This window comes from Sinohyriopsis cumingii, chromosome 13, assembly GCF_028554795.1.
Source record: "Sinohyriopsis cumingii isolate HCF-2022 chromosome 13, ASM2855479v2, whole genome shotgun sequence".
NCBI lineage: Eukaryota > Metazoa > Mollusca > Bivalvia > Unionida > Unionidae > Sinohyriopsis > Sinohyriopsis cumingii.
The window spans coordinates 41,600,594-41,617,293 of record NC_142973.1 but is presented as its reverse complement, the minus strand read 5'-3'; the positions used below and the strand labels follow the sequence as shown (position 1 = coordinate 41,617,293).

The window sequence follows — 16,700 nt, the reverse complement described above, 5'->3', positions numbered from 1 at the left end:
ATTCATCACAATTTATTTTTCTGCTTACAGTAATTCCATTTATGGAAAAGTGTTAAATCAACAATAAACTGATATTAGGCCCTAACCTTTCCTGATTGCATCTCATTCGATGGACATGTTCACATATCCGGTCCATCCCCATTCCACGGCATCGTTGTTAAGTAAGCGAAAAACACCGGAACTTGTGAAGTTTGTCCCGATCTCGAGTAGGCCGCAAATCCGGAAGTTTAATATGGCTGACGAGACCGATCCTACCTGCAATCCAATGCAGCCGCTCTTAGAGGGGGTAATAAGCGTATTTCATGAGAATAAATAGATAATATTAGTTTCATATTGAATAAAATATATCTGTCATTTAATTATAACACCTATCAGCTTTTCTACTTCTTGTCTAAGCTTTTTTAACGGGTGGTTAAGGGGTATTGATAATGCATAATTCAGTACTGTACTGTATAGATGGGTGGGGGATGGTACTTTATGAGAAGAAACACAGATGCTCAACGCAAGCTCAGTGTTGAAAAAAGCAATAAACTGGCGCGGAAGGAAGTTGTTGGGAGTTACCGTGTCAATTTGATAGTATGATAGACAGTGTCCTTTGTCAGAACGGTTCATCGGTGTAATCCTAGGAAATTTTGTCACTTGGTATGCATTTTTTTTCTTTAGGTTATTGCATATTTTTTTTATAACATTAAGCTCGCGTTGAGCACTGTTGTGAAGAAAATCGGCAAATGATGATAATCGTGATGTAGCTATTCGTAAGGTATTTGGAAAAACGCGTTTTCAAGCTGTAACATTACTTCTTTTGATTTATCATGGTCTCATTATTAGATTTTTTTCCCCCACATAAACCCGAAGATATTACGCCAGGAGCTGTTAAAAAATTTAAATCTAAAAATAACTGGCTGTCGAAAGTTTAAACTTTTGGAAATCAACAGATTGTTTCTCAACAAACGGGAATTTGCAGAAATGTAATACCCTAAACTAAATAAATGTTAAGGTATTAATGAATTTATTTGTGTATTAAAATAAATATTTTGAACATATATTCAAATTTTTTTCTACGTAAGGTAATAGGAGCAAATTGCTGCTGATTATGCATTAGGATTCACATTGATTTATTCCAAAATATTAGCACAATCCAGGTGAATAAAAAATGCAAAATATGCATTACTATGCATTGTTTAAATTTTGTCGTTATATATCCTAAACACTTGAGTAGCAAATTAAAAATTGAGACTATACTTAACAACACTTTGGCAAGATGGCAAAGGGTTAAGTTGTATTTATAACAGTGTAAGTTGGTGCTAAAAATCGCCAAAGTAACAGTACAGTTTGTAAGCTGGTGATCATTCCTATTCAAATTGTGTATCTAGTTTTTGAATGAATTTGCCATATGGTGTAACAATTTTAGTCAAAAAGTTGATACAAATTTGCAGTGTAATATTTTTTTGCCTTGAGAATGATATCACTAAGTATTACTACTTCAGTCATGCTGGCAGTACATATTCCACTTTGGATTACATGTCTGACCCACTTAATTCAAAACTCAATTTCATGCTAAGTGTATCAGATAAATTTGTAAAATAGTCTTAAATAATAGTAAAATCATTGATCTTTCTAGAAATTTATGTGGAGAGAGCATATTTGCAGAATAAGAGCATAAAATAGAATCTAAATACTTCGTAGTGCCCTTGCTTGCCTTAAAACACGTACTAAAATTAAAATAATGCCAGATACACATTTCAGTTCAGTATCCAACAACATTTGGCAGTGAATGTGTGAAAGAATAACTCCATGCTATATTGACAACATACTTTGTTTCATTGTACAGCAAAACACATACAACAATACTCTCAAATACATTATTGTTAATGTCAATGGTATATTGGTTTTTGATGCATTTTTAAAAAAAGTAAGTTATATTTTGTCAAATATTATTAATATAAATAATAATTTGTAAAATGTTGGCATTTTACTATCATATGACAATGGACATAGTTCTCAAATGAAATAATATTTAAGTCTGCAGTTGAATCAGTGCTGATTTCACTGTTTAGTATATTTTTGTATTCTTCTGCATACTAATCATTAATAAATTCTTTATTTGTATGAGTATAAATTTCATTGAACACTGACATTAGAGTCTTATTGTCATGTGAATTTATGAACTACTTTCTTAACCAAGTGATTTAAAGAGTATCAAGTATATCTGGGACTATAATTATGATAGAGAGTTTTTAAAGCACCAGAGTATGTGTAGGGTCACCTGCTGACAGCTTCACACAAACACCATGAAATTTTAAAGTTTATTTATAGTTATGAAATGAAATAATAATAATAATAATAATAATAATAATAATAAGCTGCAATGTGCAGAAATACAAGGCAATGTAAGTGAACTTGGTTTAAAAAAATGAGAACAGAACAATAGTCAAGAGAAAGTTGAAGATTTTAGTATGAACCAAATTTGCTACATATTAAATACACATCTAATGTATTGCTGTGCAAACAAATTGAATAATTAACCATGAAATGTGTGAACCTCATTCACAAGATAAATCAAAATTTGCCAATCACTTTTGTCAGAAATGCAAAACTTCCACCATTCATTTTAATGAGTTACAAACCAGAAATTGGGGTTTCACTAAACATATTTTACTAATCTTTACAAAAACATTCTATGAAAGTTCAGGTATTCATCCAGATATCTAACTCTTATTCCAGTTAACTATATAAACATGTTATTATGTGCATAATGAACAGATGTCTGATTATTATGAAGTAAATTTATTTTGTTAGACATGTAGTCTACTCAGAAGTAAGATCATATGCTTTATTCCTATTTTTATTGTTTTACTGTTTCTGTTTGATTATTTTTATGTTATAATATCACTTGATCAAAGGAAAGAAGAAAACTAAATCAAAAGGCGTGTACAATATCAATATTGTTCAACTAAATTAAAGATTTCATGAATTTCAGTTATTATTATAAACTAATCAAACTAACCATTATATACTTTATTACTATTTATGCTTTCCAGTAAAAAAAAGTAAAAAGAAATAAAGGTACATGAAAAAATTCTATCCTTCCATTTTAGTCTTACATTTACCATTTACAGACATAAAGCAAGCCCAGTCCATTTAAAGTGTTGGTTAGATATGTCACATGCTCATAATCATTGATAGAGTGGAAGCAGAGAAAGTGGAGGCTTAAAGTGTTTACTTTCATCAAGTAGTGAATAAAAACTGGTCTACGCATATAGATACACTATAAAGATATATATTTATTGTGTATATTTGAGTGTATTTGTGTAAAAGGACGTGCCATACAGTTATATGCAGTCTGTATATAGTGAAAATGAAATGCCACTGACACTTATGAATAATTCATTTATTGGCAAGGAGAAGTGGATTTTGTATAAAACTTGGAAATATTGAAAATGGGCTGTTTTTCTGCTCGTACTGTTTGCAAATAAAATTTATTCTAGCCAGTCGTGTATAATCTTGATAGTAGTTCCTGAAAAAAGAAGGTAGGAAGGCATGTACGTGATATAGTGAATATTTTGTGATGAAGACAATAGCACAAGTTCAGTCCTCCATGTATTTTGGTAATAATAATGACACAGTCTTTAGCCCTAACCATTATGATAATCCACAAAATAAACAATGTGGAATATTTTCATATGCTCTGTTCATATTTGTTTCTGTACATGCAGTACATCTATCTATTGTACCACAATTGGTAATTCAGTTTTCTATACTTTATTAATTAATGAATCTTGATTTTAAATCTTTAACCACTTTCATGGTATCCTAGTAATGGGTTCAAGGCAATATATATATGAAATTTAAGACTTTGATCTGATATCTCCCCACTTCAAGCTGCCTTCTTTTATCCTGGTTTATAAAGAACCCCATATCTTTGCAATGACTACACTGTATAATGATAATTTACCATGTTCAAGTGTCATATACAAAACAACATAACTTTTTATCATAAATACAGAAAAATGGCATAAAATAACCACTCATTATGTACATAAATAATTGTAGAAATGAGTGTCAGCTGTTTCCATATATCTGGCCTATTTGACACATAGTGTAATCCGGTGTAGAAAAGCACATGGATATGCATGCATACATGTCATATTTGCCATCGTTGGACACGTTGCGCAGTGCTTAGTTTGATTTTCATATTTAGTGACAAATCATGACATCCACCAGAATCAAACAAAGTATATTAAAGCATTAGTCCCATAAAGCAAGTCTTGGTCTTTGTTAAAAGAACTCCTCCCCAGTATTTAGAAAATTCTCCCCTTTTTTCAAATTAAGGGGAGAATTTCTAGCTGAAATTCCATTTCTGCTGAGGTTGTTCGTATCACTTGATGATATGACTTAAAATATCAAAGAAAATGATGGCCTTGAAATTTTGGATCACATGAGCAAGCAAAGTGAAAAATGGCCGATTATGAGATCCAGCTTGTAAACAGTGTTTCTGGATTAGGTGTCAGCCTATTAAAGAGACGAAATATGTTTTAATTATGTCTGAGGAAATAAATTGTGTTATTGATTCCATGCAGGAAGGGTAAATTTAGGTAGCTTAAGTTTGCTGGACTTATTAGAAAGTGACAACTCCATGCTTTTACAGTGCAGTTTTGGCAGATTCACTGTTTTTTTTATCAAGGATGTTCTGTGTCTTTCTACCCAACATATCTTGCATGGGGTTGGAAATGTCGGAGAAAATGTGGACTGACTGAATATGCTGCTGATATTTCAGTAGCAGTAGTGATGAATCTGGACTGTCTCTTTCTTCTGAATTTGTTGGCTGTTTGCAGATTTGTTGGCTGTTTGCAGGATTCTATACTATGGAGCAGTGTACCAAATTTGGCTTTACACATTTGAAGGAAACAGTTTATTTTGTTGACTGATCTTGACCATACACGGTGTGTAAACACATGTCTAAATAAGGTCTGTGATGTGGGTATGCACAAATATTTGTGGCAGTTAATTGGTGCTTGTTTTGGGAGAAATAACTCAAACATAGTTATTGATTTAACATCACATAAAAATCAATTAGTTGAATTTGTTGGTTTTTCCAACTTAGCTTTTCAAAGTGCCTACATTGGTGATGAACAAAATTCCAAATTTGTTTGAAAACATTTTAGTGGGTATAACTTGAAGACATGTTTCACAGGGATTCCTCTCCAAACCAGCAGCCAAATTGGAAATAGCTTACATGCTAAAGGTTACCCATTGTGACAAAAATGAAATTCTTAGGTTATTCCATTTGGGTATGACAAATATGCAAATGTGACAGGAAAGGTGATTGAATCCAACACCTATTGCCATTAAGCCAGGCATACACTACTAATCTTAACTTTGCAAAGTCCTGGGTTGAAAATAGCCTCATTTACCATGACAATAGCATGTTTGTTAGGACCATCTGCTTTTGTCTTCTGATGTTCATTTTCATTGTTCTTTGGTAAAAAATCGAATTCTTGAAATTTGAATCAAGAAAAATATATTTCCTGCATTTCAGAAGGCAAAAAATGGTAAATTAGATACAGCCGATTTAGCAGCCATACCATCCCAACCTACTGCTGAAGATTTTAAGAAATTTGATATTGTGAGAGCAACCCAGTATGGAGTTTTTGACAGGTGTAAAGAGCTTGTGGAGGCAGGGTTTGATGTCAATCAAATGGATCGGGAAAATGTCAGTCTTCTGCACTGGGCTGCCATCAATAGTCGAGTGGACATTGTAAAGTGAGTAATGCATGTGGCATGATTTTTCTAGAAATTAAAAAAGAGCCAGTAACTTTTTCAGATAAAAAGGATAATGATCCTAACATCCTTAATATTTTGTTTGTGTTGAAAAATAATTACTTATAGTTTTGCCTGGTTCTCATAAAAATAAAATCGTTAATACACCTTTCCCTCAATAACTTGCGCACAACAGGGTTTAAAAACATAGTCCATGGCATTAGCAAGGACACGAGTTCCCAGGGGACCTCTGCAAAATGTGTGGTTTTTAAGTGGTTAAGTGCTTGTTTGATAATCAACAGTGTTATTTTTAAATTGTTGCATTAGTAAAATACTGATGCTGTAATTTCTTTGCAAGTTGAAACAAAATTTCTGCTAATCCTTGAGCATACCTCTGAGTGGCAATTTTTGAACTTAAAGTTAACTAAACAGATTAGAACTTGCTTCTCCAAAATGAAATTTTTCTACACAACTGAGTTTTTCATTCACTTAGTATGCCTTTTGCATGGTTCCTTTTCAGACGTCAATTGCATTTGTGAATGAGTACGATAAACCATTGTTTAACCATTGATTCTTTAATTATGTTTCATGTACTTAAGTGTTCTCTTGTTTGATTATGCAGTTGAAATGAGTTGACATGAAATGCTAGCTCACAGGTTGGATTTGCATTTTAACTTTTTTTCTATATCCTTTACTTGATTTGATACAAAAAACTAGTTAACTTGATCATACAATGCAGGTCAACTTTTAATTGATTATAACAATGCAACCAACACTTTCGAAAGTTAGATACCAAAAGATATTTGGTATTAATTTTCTCACAAATACTTATGCTGTCATCGCTGTGATCATTTGACACTTTTCACATTTTAACACAAGAGGACACATTGCATTTATGGTGATCAGTGTTAAACTCAAAACAAAATATGAAACAATCATGAATTTCAATTGACAAGGCTTATTTAATTGATAATTGTTTTCTTAAAGTATTGCCATCAGTAGGCATTGATGACATTTTAATTGATCAATATTTCATCATATATTATTATTTATAGTGTATTAAGAATGTCTTTTTTTAAAGAAAATTTAACCAATTATAGAATTGTTGTTATAAGACAAGAATTTCATAATTTTTGATCAAATTTACATGCACAAACCACTCTAAAAAACAGAATGAGTGATAGATCAAGGTTTCATTTGCCAATTTTGATTGCTAATTTCTTCACATTAAACAAATAGTAGTCATATCTGATGTTAGTTTCTAGAAGAAAAAATGGGATCCATGCCATATCCACATTATAAGTGGGTTTGTGAGTTATCCATGCATGAGTTATTGAGGGAGAGATGTACCAAGTGTTTTGCAAAGTGAAATTTAAGAAACTGTAAATATTTATGTACAGTAATCTGTGCTTACATTAGATTAATATTGCCATGAACATATATTTGCAGTTTGTCATATTTTTATTGAAAGATAATGATTGTTTGAAAATTTTAATCAGAGTGTTTTTCATTTCATAAAAAAAAATGAATAGAGCAGCTGCATGAGGAAACCTAAATGCCATTCACATGACTGTCAAGCTGTCACTTGTTTAATGTTTCCAGTAGCTACAAGTCATCATTATATTGGTTGTTATCTTGATGAGGTTTTATAAAGTATCTTATAATTGTGATAATTTTCTTATAAAAAAAAGCAATAGCTTTTGATTGAGACCTTTATATTCTAAGATTAAAGATGTCCTAATAAACTGCTCTTGTGGTCTAGTGGTTAGAATGTCCACCTCGGATGTGAGAGGTTGAGGGTTTGCTAGATGTTATTTTTTTTACAGTATTTACTGTATATATTACAGTTGCTAGATTTGTTGTCTTTTTACAGTATTTACTGTATATATTGCAGTTGCTAGATATGTTCTTTTTTTACAGTATTTACTGTATATATTACAGTTGCTAGATAGGTTCTTTTTTACAGTATTTACTGTATATATTACAGTTGCTAGATTTATTGTCTTTTTACAGTATTTACTATATATATATATTACAGTTGTTAGGTATGTTCTTTTTTACAGTATTTACTGTATATATTACAGTTGCTACATGCATGTATTGTATTATGGTTGCAACATTTATTGTATGTTTGTGTTATGTTATTACAGTTATTACATTTCTAAAGGAGCAATTGTTGATCGTTTTGGAGGGGACTTGAACTCCACACCTCTTCACTGGGCTACAAGGTAAACATTATTTGATTGATTGCATTGTTATATCATAATTGCATCCAAAAATGAAAGAAATATTTTTAGTCTGTTTCAGTGTATGATGAATTTGAACAGTAGGATGTTACGAGTACACCTGAAAAATAATTTTCAAAAATACATGTTGAAAGTGCAATTGAGATCAGATGGATGTCAGGGAATCATTATTAATTAGTTTTAAACAGAAATGGCTCATAGATTTTTTGTACCAGTGTATGCCTAGCTAGAAAATAATCATCGATTGGGATATCAGTATATGCCTGGCACAGTTTTAGGCTTTGAGAGAGAAACAGAAAACTATTTATGCTTTTCTCCCTCCTATTCTTTCATTCACTCTCCTTTGAATAATTTTTTGTTTGGGGTAGGTGGTTCTTTTTTAATTAGCTATTTGCAGCAGACAGAATTTCTCAAAAATCAAATGTTATTGATTGACTTAATTTTATATTTTAATTATTAGCTTTCAAGTTATTCATTATCTGTTTATGTATTTATCTGTTTATTTATGTTTCAGAATCTCTCTCTTCGTAATATGCAGGTTTATTTTGGTGTGGGATAGTGTGGATTGTTTTATCCTTTTTATTATAAGTTATGTGAATAAAGTATATTGCTCATGAATTATTGATTGGCTGAATTATTTATCTTATTTAATTGTATTTTCATCCAGTGCATTCATTATTTATATAATCACACATGTATTTGTTTTGTTTTGGAAACTCACTCTCATTCTCTCTCAGCATTTTTCTTCATTGAGAAATATTGAAAGGGAAAAATCATTAACATTGATATTATTGTAGCTTTAGTGCCTGAGACAAAATAGCTGTGCACTCTTGTATGATCTTGTTTGATCCTTGCCATGACAACAGTTGGCCAATCAGTTGATTTGTGGTATTCCTGTGCAAAAAGGTAACTGTAATGGAATGTCTCAGAGCATGCCTCTGGAATTTAGAACATGGTTCAGAATGTGCTGTGGAATTTAGCACACTGTAATCTTTAAAGGATTTTACTGCTGTTTTGCAATTATGTCAACAAAACATGGACTGGGCTGGAAATAGGGTTTTAACCTTACACTTGTGTTGGAATTAAGATGCATGTGCGTACGTCGCACACCCATTGAGCTACTGCAGAGTGCATGAACATTGCCAAATGTAACCGTGAAGTTCATCACTGAGATGTTGTATTGTGTACATTTTGTTTATAACCAAAGTTCCCTGTTGATAAAGAGTTGCCCATGTTAGTAACTAGCATGATATGAGATTTGTTTAAAACAGAGTTTAACAGGAAACATGGATGATTCCAGATTCCATAGTGATTCGTAGGCTGCAGATTAAAAGTCAGAGTCTCAAGAGTTTTCATGTGGGACAAAATTCTCTTTTTGGACTAGTGTTTTTAGTCTTTATTGTCGAAGTCCAGTATCTGTCTTGGTATAAATTTTGCAGAGTTGTGTCTGGGATATATGACTGTGAAAATTTTGTTCAAATGTTATTATCCATGTGGGCATTATCACACAGAAAATGAGGATTGAGTGCAGATTTTCATGAATCACTTGCTTTATTTCCATGAAATGTAGACATTACCCATTTTACTCCCATACAATGTTGCTGTTGTGGACCACCATTTCAGTTGCATAAATAGTGATGGTAGCCTGGGAATGCTGAATAAGCAGAGTTCCACAGCACTGATTGTTGTAGCCATAAGATTTATCCCTTGCCCATCACACTTATCGGGGTTGACAACTATGTTGTTGAACTACTTACCATTCTATAATGAGCAATTTTATTTTATTGTTGAATCTGAATGATCACCATAGACACTGATAATAGTAATGCCAGTTGTTGTTGTTGTTGTAGGGTTTGATGCCATTTTTCAGCACACATGGCGGCCAGTAGTAATGGTGGAGGAAGAACCAGGGAAAACCCCTGGAAAGAACCACCGACCCACGAGAAGCTACTGGCAGGCTTTCTCACATACCCACATTGGCTGAATCTGAGACTCGAACTCACACAGACAGAGGTGAGATGGCAGTGATCTGTAACGGAGAGCGCTTTAGACCACTTGGCCACTCAGGGAATAAAGCCAGTGTACCATATGTAATGTTAAGCTGTATGTTGACTCACAGTTCCTTGTTATACTTGTGAAGAACACATCAGTACTGAATGTGTTGTTGGAGATTCTTTATTCAAGTGTACTTTCATGTGACACCAAAATTTAAACAGTCCATACTGGTTTGAAACCTGAAGATGGACATGTCTATTGTGTGTTGGAAATGGAGCCTGGCTTTTAATTACTGCTGGCCAGTGTTCAAAAAACAACTTCAGACATGAGCTAAAGGAAGTTAATAACACCAGCTAAAAAGAGTTAAATTGTAACACTCTTGTTCTGCTTTCTCGATTAGTTACCTTTTTATACTCTACTTTGACGAGATTGCTTTTTTCAAGCCTGGTCCCTCTTTTTCAGCTTTGAGGGTGACAGTCTTTAAATTTACTGAATCCTAGATGCATATTTGACTTAAACATGTTTACATAGCAAACTTTTGTCAATGATTGTAAAGTTGTAAACAACGTGTTTGTAAAGCAGTAGTTCAGTCTTGTTTACAGATAGACTAGGGTTTTGTGTTGGAAATCTTCACATTATGTTATAGTTCAAGTGAAAATTGTATAAATAAGGATTTGATAAATAATTACTTCTGTTTTAGATCAGTCTGTCCAGTATAAGTAGAGAGGAATTATTTATTTTTTTTAAAAATTACTAAAGTGATCATTGACTATTGGACTAAGACACTATTTTGGATTATTGTGAACTCAATCACAAGACAGTTTGGATTGCATCATTGTGTACATGAGAACATTCAGGACAATTGAAATTCACTAGGAGCATTCTTTTTTTTTATTTCACAGACAAGGTCACTTGACTATGGTGGTGTTGCTGATGTCACATGGAGCTGATCCATCATTGAGAGACGGAGAAGGTTGGTCCTAGAGAATTAACTCTAATGAATTTTGTAACATTTAACATGTACATCACTAGTTGTTAAAAAAATACATTAATATTCCCAAAATAATTTTAAATGTCTCATATTATCCTGAAATACTTTGAAATGATGACCTGGAAAGCATGTAAGAATCATTTTTGCCACTTAAATATGACGGTAGGAAGTAAAGTATATATCTTGAAGAAGTAAATGCAAGTCAAACCTATTTAGGCTTCTTTTTATATTGTTCTATTTTATATTTTTTCTGTTTTCTTATACCTGGTAAGTTCACTATGGTATATATAAGTTTCTTTTATGCTGAGAAGTTAATATTCTCACTTATAACAAAGAGTTTTTGAAATATTGAACATAGGGAAGTACAGACTAACATGTTTTAATGAATTTATCATCTGTGATTTATTTCCTCTTCATAAGGAAATTTGGTTTTAAAAACATTAAACTGAAAGGTTTCTTTTTGTTACTTTTGTTATAGCTCATCTGGCCATAAAGCCATGTGAGATTATGATATGTTCCTGTGTCTGGTCAGCATCACCTGATGTCATCCATCAACAATTGCTATTTTCAGTAGTTCTTTTTTCTGCAATTAGATCACTGGTTACTAAAGGGAATTTCACAGAAGTACAGAGTACACTTCATGGTTTTGATTTATGCAAACTGTGGTGCAAATGTGCAGCATACCAGGTGTATGTATTGCCTTGTCAAGTCATTCACTGAAGTATTTTGTTATGCTACATTCATGCACACAGAAGAACATATTTTGAATGAGGTTTTGACAAGAAAAATAAAGCAGTTGGATTTATGACCCCTCTTAGTAATGGATGACAGTATCTTAGAAATGAAGTTGTGCACCAAGGATTGTGAACTTGAATCAGTCAATTTATGTGGACTGTGGTTAATATAGAATTGGGAATGGGGCCTTACGTCAGTCAGTTTATGCGAACTGTGGTTGATATAGAATTGGGATTGGGGGCTTATATCAGTCAATTTATACAAACTCTAGTGGATATAGAATTGAGATTACATCAGTCATTTTATGCAAACTCTAGTCGATATAGAATTGAGATTACATCAGTCAATTTATGCAAACTCTAGTCGATATAGAATTGAGATTACATCAGTCAATTTATGCAAACTCTAGTCGATATAGAATTGTGATTGGGGGCTTACATCAGTCAATTTATGCAAACTCTAGTCGATATAGAATTGAGATTACATCAGTCAATTTATGCAAACTCTAGTGGATATAGAATTGAGATTACATCAGTCAATTTATGCAAACTCTAGTGGATATAGAATTGAGATTACATCAGTCAATTTATGCAAACTCTAGTCGATATAGAATTGAGATTACATCAGTCAATTTATGCAAACTCTAGTTGATATAGAATTGTGATTGGGGGCTTACATCAGTCAATTTATGCAAACTCTAGTGGATATAGAATTGGGATTGGGGGCTTATATCAGTCAATTTATGCAAACTCTAGTGGATATAGAATTGAGATTACATCAGTCATTTTATGCAAACTCTAGTGGATATAGAATTGAGATTACATCAGTCAATTTATGCAAACTCTAGTGGATATAGAACTGAGATTACATCAGTCAATTTATGCAAACTCTAGTGGATATAGAATTGAGATTACATCAGTCAATTTATGCAAACTCTAGTCGATATAGAATTGAGATTACATCATTCATTTTATGCAAACTCTAGTGGATATAGAATTGTGATTGGGGGCTTACATCAGTCAATTTATGCAAACTCTAGTGGATATAGAATTGTGATTGGGGGCTTACATCAGTCAATTTATGCAAACTCTAGTGGATATAGAATTGGGATTGGGGGCTTACATCAGTCAATTTATGCAAACTCTAGTTGATATAGAATTGGGATTGGGGGCTTATGTCAGTCAATTTATGCAAACTCTAGTCGATATAGAATTGTGATTGGGGGCTTACATCAGTCAATTTATGCAAACTCTAGTGGATATAGAATTGTGATTGGGGACTTATATCAGTCAATTTATGCAAACTCTAGTTGATTTAGAATTGGGATTGGTGGCTTACATCAGTCAATTTATGCAAACTCTAGTTGATATAGAATTGTGATTGGGGACTTATATCAGTCAATTTATGCAAACTCTAGTTGATTTAGAATCGGAAATGGGAGCTTACATCAGTCAATTTATGTAAACTCTAGTGGATATAGAATTGTGATTGGGGACTTATATCAGTCAATTTATGCAAACTCTAGTTGATTTAGAATTGGGATTGGTAACTTACATCAGTCAATTTATGCAAACTCTAGTTATAGAATTGTGATTGGGGGCTTATGTCAGTCAATTTATGCAAACTCTAGTCGATATAGAATTGTGATTGGGGGCTTACATCAGTCAATTTATGCAGACTCTAGTGGATATAGAATTGGAAATGGGAGCTTACATCAGTCAATTTATGCAAACTCTAGTGGATATAGAATTGTGATTGGGGACTTATATCAGTCAATTTATGCAAACTCTAGTGGATATAGAATTGGGATTGGGGACTTATATCAGTCAATTTATGCAAACTCTAGTTGATCTAGAATTGGGATTGGGGGCTTACATCAGTCAATTTATGCAAACTCTAGTTGATTTAGAATTGGGATTGGGGGCTTATATCAGTCAATTTGTGCAAACTCTAGTTGATTTAGAATTGTGATTGGGGGCTTACATCAGTCAGTTTATGCAAACTCTAGTTGATTTAGAATTGGGATTGGGTGCTTACATCAGTCAATTTATGCAAACTCTAGTTGATTTAGAATTGTGATTGGGGGCTTATATCAGTCAATTTATGCAAACTCTAGTTGATTTAGAATTGGGATTGGGTGCTTACATCAGTCAATTTATGCAAACTCGAGTGGATATAGAATTGGGATTGAGGGCTTACATCAGTCAATTTATGCAAACTCTAGTGGATTTAGAATTGGGATTGGGTGCTTACATCAGTCAATTTATGCAAACTCTATTCAATATACAATTGGGATTGGGTGCTTACATCAGTCAATTTATGCAAACTCTAGTGGATATAGAATTGTGATTGGTGGCTTACATCAGTCAATTTATGCAAACTCTAGTTGATTTAGAATTGGAATTGGGTGCTTAGATCATTCAATTTATGCAAACTCTAGTCTATTTAGAATTGTGATTGGGTGCTTACATCAGTCAATTTATGCAAACTCTAGTCGATTTAGAATTGGAAATGGGGGCTTACATCAGTCAATTTATGCAAACTAGTCGATATAGAATTGAGATTACATCAGTCATTTTATGCAAACTCTAGTCGATATAGGATTGAGATTGGGGGCTTTCATCAGTCAACTTATGCAAACTCTAGCTGATATAGAATTGGAAATGGGGGCTTACATCAGTCAATTTATGCAAACTCTAGTTGATATAGAATTGGGATTGGAGTCTTACTTCAATCAATTTATGTAAACTATGGTTGATGTAGGATTGGGATTGGGGGCTTATATCAGACAATTTATGCAAACTCTAGTGGATATAGAATTGGAAATGGGGGCTTACATCAGTCAGTTTATGCAAACTCTAGTGGATATAGAATTGGAAATGGGGGCTTACATCAGTCAATTTATGCAAACTCTAGTTGATATAGAATTGGGATTGGAGTCTTACATCAGTCAATTTATGCAAACTCTAGTTGATACAGAATTGGGATTGGAGTCTTACATCAGTCAATTTATGCAAACTCTAGTTGATACAGAAGTCTTACATCAGTCAATTTATGTAAACTATGGTAGATATAGGATTGGGATTGGGGGCTTATATCAGTCAATTTATGCAAACTGTGGTAGATTTGGGATTGGGGTCTTACATCATTTGGTTTATGCAAACTGTGTTGAATATAGTATTGGGATTGGGGTCTTACATCAGTCAGTTTATGCTAACTGTGATGGATAAAGATTTGGGATTAGGGTTAACATCAGTCAGTTTTTGCAAAATGTGGTAGACATAGAATTATAATTGTGGGCCCCACTAATAGAGGATCTGCTATGGAAAATGAGCCACATGACTACTTTTTGAGGGTTTGTTAGACCACTTGTCTGTTATCCAGATGATAAATTATAGACAGGTGGCAGAATATATGGACTTATCTTTATGAAACTACTGATAGACATCTGTCAGGGTAAATTGGTATGTTTTAACTGTTCTCATAAACCACTGCACCATTTTCAACCCAACTTTGCAGATAGCATCACGGCATGACGGCCTTTCAAGTGTTTACAGATGATATCGATCTGTTGTCCGATATAGCTGCCAATTAATACAAATGGATATTTTTAAAAAAATCATATCTCAAAAAGTGCATGATGGAGTTTTCCCAATTTTAGAGAAATCATTCTGGTATGAAGGCCTTTCGGTTTGTTATAAATCAGGCCAATTCAGTGTCAGTTATTGCCAACAGTTAAAAAAATGGAAATATTTTCAAATGACTTTTCACAAAAGCTGCTGAACAGACTTGGAACAAGCTTTACAGAAAGCATTTGGGCATGGGGGCCTTTCGATTCTGTATGAATGATGCCAAATCTGCTATCATATTTGTCTGCTGTTATTAGAAAGACCTATAAATGGCTGCTTTATCTGCTTATCGTGAACTCGATTTAGAAGCTTTATGATGATGATTTTGGACATTTTTGACAGAAGACAGTTTATTTTAAAAGGAAATTTGTATTTATGTTTTAAGGGTTTTATATTTTTTTACATTGATCGTTTATTTTAAATGCCGTTTGCAGACTTTAATATCTTAACATTTTATTGTTTATATGTTTATGTTTATTTGGAAGGCATTATAATTTCTTTTGGCATTTCTTTTTCTTTAGCTTTTTCTAACATGGCTTTTAATTGACACCATATAGCTAGTAATTTTGCAGGCTGTTGTTGAACCCTATACATACATAATATTTTTTTAAAAGAAATTGCAGATGTTTCATATAAAGCATCCTCTCTTAAAATCTTTAAAGTTTGCACAGTTGGTGCTGATCTGCATTGGAAAGGATGATACATATTTTTTTTGGGGTAACTTCCTTGGCATTTGGCTTGAGGTAAATGCCTGCCAGGTGAGGGATCTCAGGCCCCTTTTGGGTTCTTATTTTCTAGGCTGTAGTTGCCTGCATCTGGCTGCTCAGTTTGGCCACACTGCCATTGTGGCGTATCTAGTGGCCAAAGGTCAAGATGTGGACATGCTGGACAAAAATGGAATGACTGCTGCCATGTGGGCTTCTTACAGAGTGTTTGGGTAAGTAGGATTTGTTTTCATTTTTGGTGTCTGTAGGACATAGTATGTTATCTCAGCAAGGGTATTCTTGCCATTGCTGTTGTGAATATTTTATTTTAACATTGTTTGTGTAGTTTTTTAAAGTTATATACAGGGAAGTTTGCAGGCATTGTGAACTATTGAATATACAGTTTTCTTCTTCCGGTATATTAACTGATAATATATCTGGAGTACATCCAACACCGCACAAATCCAGCCCTCCCAAGCTATGAAAGACATTTGTCACAGTTTTTGGCTGCTTTTTGCAACAGAAGTGGTTAGGGTTATCTACTTGCTAAGATGCAAGTTAAACTTGAGTGGTCTTCCCATGGACAGATGAATTGGCATGAAATCCAGTTAGAAGTCGGTTACTATTTTGCTCATGTTTG

The 16,700-nt window shown here is 33.2% G+C and overlaps 1 protein-coding gene across 2 annotated transcripts in view; it reads left to right on the top strand.

The window, feature by feature from the left end:
- Positions 1–202: 202 nt before the first annotated feature.
- The window catches only part of LOC149785281 (palmitoyltransferase ZDHHC17-like), a 58,987-nt gene continuing 42,489 nt past the window's right edge, over positions 203–16,700 (top strand). For both annotated transcript variants that reach the window (XM_089979152.1, XM_089979153.1), the window contains exons 1-5: positions 203–286; positions 5,540–5,763; positions 7,911–7,988; positions 10,904–10,974; positions 16,155–16,293. In XM_089979152.1, the coding sequence (XP_089835278.1) occupies positions 233–286; positions 5,540–5,763; positions 7,911–7,988; positions 10,904–10,974; positions 16,155–16,293 (566 nt within the window). In that variant the 5' untranslated portion in view covers positions 203–232. The remainder of the gene's footprint in view (positions 287–5,539; positions 5,764–7,910; positions 7,989–10,903; positions 10,975–16,154; positions 16,294–16,700) is intronic.